The following is a 7,572-nucleotide window of genomic DNA, read 5'->3' as shown; positions in this document are numbered from 1 at the left end:
GGTTTCCTTCCTTCCCGGCAACTGAGTTAGGAAGGACGCCTGTGTCTTTGTAGTGCCTGGGTGTATTGATACACCACCCAAAGTGTAATTAATAACCTCAATGTCAGCTTTTGTTTTTACCCATCTACCAATGGGTGGCCTTTGCGAGACTCTGAGGCATTGAGAAAACCACCCTGGTCTTTGTGGTTGAATCTGTGTTTGAAATTTACTCCTCAACTGAGGGACCTTACAGATAATTGTATGTGTGGGGTACAGAGATGAGGAAGTCTTTCAAAAATCCATGTTAAGCACATTTTTACTCCAGAACTTATTTAGGCTTGTATAGTTACTGTCATTTCAGCTTTTCATTTTCAACTTTGACATTATGGGGTATTGTATGGAAGACATTGACACAAAATCTCAATCTTTTTATTTTTAAATGTCAAGGCGTGGGAATACTTTCTGAAGGCACTGTGTATTACTTGATAAGTAATGTGGAATTCAAACTCTGTGGAATTGTCACGACTTCCCCTGAAGTCGATCCCTCTCCTTGTTCGGGCGGCTTTCGGCAGTCGACGTCACCAGTCTTCTAGCCATCGCCGCTCCACATTTCATTTTCCATTTGTTTTGTCTTGTTTTCCCTCATACCTGGTTCACATTCCCTCATCAGACTAAATGTATTTTACCCTCTGTTTCCCCCATGTCTGTGTGTGGAGTTGTTCTTTGTGTAGGGTGTTAGGCTACAGGCTGTCTTGCACTAGGTTTGTTTCAAACCTAGGTTTGTTTGTTTTGTTTATCCGGTTCATGTTACCGTGGTTGTGCTTTGTGCTGCCTCACCTGTGCCTTTGGGCCAGGGTGTATTTTACAGTTATCCTGTTATCACCCATCTCTGCTCTCCTGTGCCCGGCAATCAGTCACTTTCCCCGTTACAGGAATGGATGTATAGATATTGTCCCCATCATACCAAATGTGGTGGATTAATGAAAGGATTACGATACAGATACTCTAGTGGACTATCGCTTTTAATTGTAACAGATGTAGCTGACTCATGTTTAGTAAACTGACAGCACCCATTAACCACCCAGCAATCACATCAGCAAATCTCTTAATCAGGAGACTACATTGTCTTTGCGTGTGTGTGTGTGTGTGTGTGTGTGTGTGTGTGTGTGTGTGTGTGTGTGTGTGTGTGTGTGTGTGTGTGTGTGTGTGTGTGTGTGTGTGTGTGTGTGCGTGTGCGTGTGCGTGTGTGCACCCATGCACCTCGGCATAAAACTACATTTTGTTTGTGTGTTTCTTTGTTTGTGTACTGTGTAACCCACACACACCCATCAATACACCTCAGTAAATACATTGACAAGGGATCTACGTGCATCCTAACAGAAGAGTACAGGATGATACGTTCACCGGGATATGAGGGAACACCTTTAGCTGTATCGAGCTCAGGCTGTAAACCAGAAGATAAAGGATTGCATTCTGGACTCTAGTATCCGTGTGGCTTGTATTGTGGGCGGAGGGAAGGCAGCTGGGATATATAGCAGGCTGTGTTACTGAGAATAGGACTGGACTCTCTCTCTCTCTCTGTCCATAGTCTGTTTACCTGACAGACCTCTTCACGCCTCTCCTGAGCAGGTAGAATAAGCACACCTGATGACAGCTACAGGAGAAACACCTGGAGAAAAACAGTCAAAGGTTTATTCACAAGCTGGGAAATAATTGAGAAAAGGCTGGATATAATCGAATATACGACATGAATTGCTGATTCCTGTTTGTGTAAAGCTTTGACAGCTGTGTGTTCATGGGTTGTCGGTTTGGTTTCTGTTATATTGAAAGGAGGGGTCCTCGCTGCCTATCAGTGCTCAGCCTCTCCTGATTGGATGAAAACTATTTAACATCATATAGATAGCTTGGGGCTCAACTCAGTCGAAGCTGTGTGTTTGTTTGCTCTCAGGAAAAAGACAGGAATGAGAGGAGCACGGTGAAAAGTACCATCACCACAAAGACCCAGGATTCGTACTCTACAGGAATGGTGGGAGCTAACTACAGTTTGTTGCTTAACACATGTACAAAATCTATTCCAATTATTAGATATAGAATTCAGAGCCGTATATTTAAAAGGAGCCTCTGCTACTCCTTCCTGATAATTCCCTTTTCCAGGATGTGAGAACGTTGGAGATTCCGGCTGAGCTATCGGCCAGACTACGCAGCGCAGCAGGTGAGTGAGAGCAGTGCTGGGAATGGAGAAGATGGGTTGAGGAGGGCTGGGATTGGCTAAAACATTTATGTAGAACATAACGCTTTTATCTGACTTCTTCTGTTCTGTAATTTTTTTATTTTTTATTTGTTTACCTTTGTTTAACTAGGCAAGTCAGTTGAGAACAAATTCCACTGTTCCTAGGCCGTCATTGAAAATAAGAATTTGTTAACTGCCTGTTCAGGGCCAGAACGACAGATTTGTACCTTGTCAGCTTGGGGATTTGAACTTGCAACCATCCGGTTACTAGTCCAACGCTCTAACCACTAGGCTACGCTGCCGCCCCAGAACAAGTAAACGACAGGTTGTTGTTGGACTGGACCCAAGGCTGCCATTGCCTCTGTCTTTTCTCTGTGTGTGATTGTAGTTCTGTGTCTCTCCACCAGGGCGGCAGCACGTATCAGGGGTGACAGAGGTGGCACCTCCACAGGTGAAAGCACAAAACACCTTAATCCTGCCCCTCGATATCGACAGCTACCCCTTCTCACGATACGCCAACGCCACACTGAAGGATGGCTGGTGTCAGCCACAGGGCTACTCCCTCCAGCGACCTCTGACCTCTCTGGAGCCTGAAGACGCTCAAACTGCTCTGGAGATCCACAAGCTGGTCAGTACTGGACACACATGCGCACACACACTGATACAGTATGGTGCTGGTGTTATCTTAACTTCATGTCTCTCCCTCTATATCCCCGTCTTTCCCTCCTCAGATACTGGTGTTATCTTAACTTCATGTCACCTCCCTCTATATCCCCGTCTTTCACTCCTCAGATACTGGTGTTATCTTAACTTCATGTCACCTCCCTCTATATCCTCGTCTTTCCCTCCTCAGATACTGGTGTTATCTTAACTTCATGTCACCTCCCTCTATATCCCCGTCTTTCCCTCCTCAGATACTGGTGTTATCTTAACTTCATGTCACCTCCCTCTATATCCTCGTCTTTCCCTCCTCAGATACTGGTGTTATCTTAACTTCATGTCACCTCCCTCTATATCCTCGTCTTTCCCTCCTCAGATACTGGTGTTATCTTAACTTCATGTCACCTCCCTCTATATCCTCGTCTTTCCCTCCTCAGATACTGGTGTTATCTTAACTTCATGTCACCTCCCTCTATATCCTCGTCTTTCCCTCCTCAGATACTGGTGTTATCTTAACTTCATGTCTTTCCCTCCTCCCTCTATATCCCTATATCGTCTTTCCCTCCTCAGATACTGGTGTTATCTTAACTTCATGTCACCTCCCTCTATATCCTCGTCTTTCCCTCCTCAGATACTGGTGTTATCTTAACTTCATGTCACCTCCCTCTATATCCTCGTCTTTCCCTCCTCAGATACTGGTGTTATCTTAACTTCATGTCACCTCCCTCTATATCCTCGTCTTTCCCTCCTCAGATACTGGTGTTATCTTAACTTCATGTCACCTCCCTCTATATCCTCGTCTTTCCCTCCTCAGATACTGGTGTTATCTTAACTTCATGTCACCTCCCTCTATATCCCCGTCTTTCCCTCCTCAGATACTGGTGTTATCTTAACTTCATGTCACCTCCCTCTATATCCCGTCTTTCCCTCCTCAGATACTGGTGTTATCTTAACTTCATGTCACCTCCCTCTATATCCCCGTCTTTCCCTCCTCAGATACTGGTGTTATCTTAACTTCATGTCACCTCCCTCTATATCCTCGTCTTTCCCTCCTCAGATACTGGTGTTATCTTAACTTCATGTCACCTCCCTCTATATCCCCGTCTTTCCCTCCTCAGATACTGGTGTTATCTTAACTTCATGTCACCTCCTCTATATCCTCGTCTTTCCCTCCTCAGATACTGGTGTTATCTTAACTTCATGTCACCTCCCTCTATATCCTCGTCTTTCCCTCCTCAGATACTGGTGTTATCTTAACTTCATGTCACCTCCCTCTATATCCCCGTCTTTCCCTCCTCAGATACTACTGGTGTTATCTTAACTTCATGTCACCTCCCTCTATATCCTCGTCTTTCCCTCCTCAGATACTGGTGTTATCTTAACTTCATGTCACCTCCTCTATATCCTCGTCTTTCCCTCCTCAGATACTGGTGTTATCTTAACTTCATGTCACCTCCCTCTATATCCTCGTCTTTCCCTCCTCAGATACTGGTGTTATCTTAACTTCATGTCACCTCCCTCTATATCCTCGTCTTTCCCTCCTCAGATACTGGTGTTATCTTAACTTCATGTCACCTCCCTCTATATCCTCGTCTTTCCCTCCTCAGATATTGGTGTTATCTTAACTTCATGTCACCTCCCTCTATATCCTCGTCTTTCCCTCCTCAGATACTGGTGTTATCTTAACTTCATGTCACCTCCCTCTATATCCTCGTCTTCCCTCCTCAGATACTGGTGTTATCTTAACTTCATGTCTCTCCCTCTATATCCCCGTCTTTCCCTCCTCAGATACTGGTGTTATCTTAACTTCATGTCACCTCCTCTATATCCCGTCTTTCACTCCTCAGATACTGGTGTTATCTTAACTTCATGTCAACTCCCTCTATATCCTCGTCTTTCCTCCTCAGATACTGGTGTTATCTTAACTTCATGTCACCTCCCTCTATATCCTCGTCTTTCCCTCCTCAGATACTGGTGTTATCTTAACTTCATGTCACCTCCCTCTATATCCTCGTCTTTCCCTCCTCAGATACTGGTGTTATCTTAACTTCATGTCACCTCCCTCTATATCCTCGTCTTTCCCTCCTCAGATACTGGTGTTATCTTAACTTCATGTCACCTCCCTCTATATCCTCGTCTTTCCCTCCTCAGATACTGGTGTTATCTTAACTTCATGTCACCTCCCTCTATATCCTCGTCTTTCCCTCCTCAGATACTGGTGTTATCTTAACTTCATGTCTCTCCCTCTATATCCCCGTCTTTCCCTCCTCAGATACTGGTGTTATCTTAACTTCATGTCACCTCCCTCTATATCCCGTCTTTCCCTCCTCAGATACTGGTGTTATCTTAACTTCATGTCACCTCCCTCTATATCCTCGTCTTTCCCTCCTCAGATACTGGTGTTATCTTAACTTCATGTCACCTCCCTCTATATCCTCGTCTTTCCCTCCTCAGATACTGGTGTTATCTTAACTTCATGTCACCTCCCTCTATATCCTCGTCTTTCCCTCCTCAGATACTGGTGTTATCTTAACTTCATGTCACCTCCCTCTATATCCTCGTCTTTCCCTCCTCAGATACTGGTGTTATCTTAACTTCATGTCACCTCCCTCTATATCCTCGTCTTTCCCTCCTCAGATACTGGTGTTATCTTAACTTCATGTCACCTCCCTCTATATCCTCGTCTTTCACTCCTCAGATACTGGTGTTATCTTAACTTCATGTCACCTCCCTCTATATCCTCGTCTTTCCCTCCTCAGATACTGGTGTTATCTTAACTTCATGTCACCTCCCTCTATATCCCCGTCTTTCCCTCCTCAGATACTGCGTTTTGCAGGGGACAGTGATCTGAGTGGCTGGCAGGAGCAGATGTTGGGGAACTACATTGTGGAGCAGGGCCAGACTAGACCCCCCCTGAGGGATGAGATCCTAGCCCAGCTGGCCCACACCACCTGGGGCAGGGAGTCAGAGGAGGTGGCGCTGCGGGGCTGGTTGTTACTGGCCTACTGCCTTAGTACATTCACCCCATCCCCAGCCCTGGACAAACCCCTGCTCAAGTAAGCAGCCCAGTGAGAAAAATCATTTGTAAAGATGTCGTTTTTGGAGTGGTTAAACATGTGCTTTGTGTAGTACTAGAAGAAAGGCATTAAAATATGTAATCTCTTTGTCAACCATTATGTTCTTGGTTCTTTGGTTTTGCGTACATGTGCAGGTATGTTGGTCTGTGTTTCTCTGTCTCTCCTGTGAACAGGTATGTTAGTCTGTGTTTCTCTGTCTCCCCTGTGAACAGGTATGTTAGTCTGTGTTTCTCTGTCTCTCCTGTGAACAGGTATGTTAGTCTGTGTTTCTCTGTCTCTCCTGTGAACAGGTATGTTAGTCTGTGTTTCTCTGTCTCTCCTGTGAACAGGTATGTAAGTCTGTGTTTCTCTGTCTCCCCTGTGAACAGGTATGTAAGTCTGTGTTTCTCTGTCTCCCCTGTGAACAGGTATGTAAGTCTGTGTTTCTCTGTCTCCCCTGTGAACAGGAATGTTAGTCTGTGTTTCTCTGTCTCTCCTGTGAACAGGTATGTTAGTCTGTGTTTCTCTGTCTCCCCTGTGAACAGGTATGTTAGTCTGTGTTTCTCTGTCTCCCCTGTGAACAGGTATGTTAGTCTGTGTTTCTCTGTCTCCCTGTGAACAGGTATGTTAGTCTGTGTTTCTCTGTCTCTCCTGTGGACAGGTATGTTAGTCTGTGTTTCTCTGTCTCCCCTGTGAACAGGAATGTTAGTCTGTGTTTCTCTGTCTCTCCTGTGAACAGGTATGTTAGTTTGTGTTTCTCTGTCTCCCCTGTGAACAGGTATGTTAGTCTGTGTTTCTCTGTCTCTCCTGTGAACAGGTATGTAAGTCTGTGTTTCTCTGTCTCCCCTGTGAACAGGTATGTAAGTCTGTGTTTCTCTGTCTCCCCTGTGAACAGGTATGTAAGTCTGTGTTTCTCTGTCTCCCCTGTGAACAGGAATGTTAGTCTGTGTTTCTCTGTCTCTCCTGTGAACAGGTATGTTAGTCTGTGTTTCTCTGTCTCCCCTGTGAACAGGTATGTTAGTCTGTGTTTCTCTGTCTCCCCTGTGAACAGGTATGTTAGTCTGTGTTTCTCTGTCTCCCCTGTGAACAGGTATGTTAGTCTGTGTTTCTCTGTCTCCCTGTGAACAGGTATGTTAGTCTGTGTTTCTCTGTCTCCCCTGTGAACAGGTATGTTAGTCTGTGTTTCTCTGTCTCCCCTGTGAACAGGTATGTTAGTCTGTGTTTCTCTGTCTCCCCTGTGAACAGGTATGTTGTTAGTCTGTGTTTCTCTGTCTCCCTGTGAACAGGTATGTTAGTCTGTGTTTCTCTGTCTCCCCTGTGAACAGGTATGTTAGTCTGTGTTTCTCTGTCTCCCCTGTGAACAGGTATGTTAGTCTGTGTTTCTCTGTCTCCCCTGTGAACAGGTATGTTAGTCTGTGTTTCTCTGTCTCCCCTGTGAACAGGTATGTTAGTCTGTGTTTCTCTGTCTCCCCTGTGAACAGGTATGTTAGTCTGTGTTTCTCTGTCTCCCTGTGAACAGGTATGTTAGTCTGTGTTTCTCTGTCTCCCTGTGAACAGGTATGTTAGTCTGTGTTTCTCTGTCTCCCCTGTGAACAGGTATGTTAGTCTGTGTTTCTCTGTCTCTCCTGTGGACAGGTATGTTAGTCT

General features: G+C 45.1%; 2 protein-coding genes across 2 annotated transcripts in view; both read left to right on the top strand.

Annotated features, from left to right (window-relative positions):
• The first annotated feature begins 1,552 nt into the window (after positions 1-1,552).
• LOC118377226 (unconventional myosin-XVB-like) lies at positions 1,553-6,128 on the top strand. The gene is made up of 5 exons (XM_052493075.1): positions 1,553-1,608; positions 1,928-2,005; positions 2,134-2,191; positions 2,617-2,837; positions 5,690-6,128. Exons 2-5 carry the CDS (start codon positions 2,003-2,005, stop codon positions 5,927-5,929), a joined length of 522 nt encoding a protein of 173 aa, XP_052349035.1. The 5' UTR covers positions 1,553-1,608; positions 1,928-2,002; the 3' UTR covers positions 5,930-6,128.
• The window catches only part of LOC118374305 (unconventional myosin-XV-like), a 68,672-nt gene continuing 67,172 nt past the window's right edge, over positions 6,073-7,572 (top strand). Inside the window, exon 1 of the mRNA XM_052485872.1 lies at positions 6,073-6,080. Within this exon, the coding sequence (XP_052341832.1) occupies positions 6,073-6,080 (8 nt within the window). The remainder of the gene's footprint in view (positions 6,081-7,572) is intronic.

This window comes from Oncorhynchus keta, chromosome 3 (genome assembly GCF_023373465.1).
Source record: "Oncorhynchus keta strain PuntledgeMale-10-30-2019 chromosome 3, Oket_V2, whole genome shotgun sequence".
NCBI classification, from domain to species: Eukaryota; Metazoa; Chordata; class Actinopteri; order Salmoniformes; family Salmonidae; genus Oncorhynchus; species Oncorhynchus keta.
The sequence above is the reverse complement of the archived record's forward strand: the minus strand, read 5'-3'. Positions and strand labels throughout refer to the sequence as shown.

What these genes read in the sequence shown, in the direction of transcription:
- LOC118377226 (XM_052493075.1), top strand. An exon ending in CAGACTACGCAGCGCAGCAG is followed by an intron (nt 2,192 to 2,616) that starts GTGAGTGAGAGC and finishes TCTCTCCACCAG; the next exon opens with GGCGGCAGCACGTATCAGGG. An exon ending in CTCTGGAGATCCACAAGCTG is followed by an intron (nt 2,838 to 5,689) that starts GTCAGTACTGGA and finishes TTCCCTCCTCAG; the next exon opens with ATACTGCGTTTTGCAGGGGA.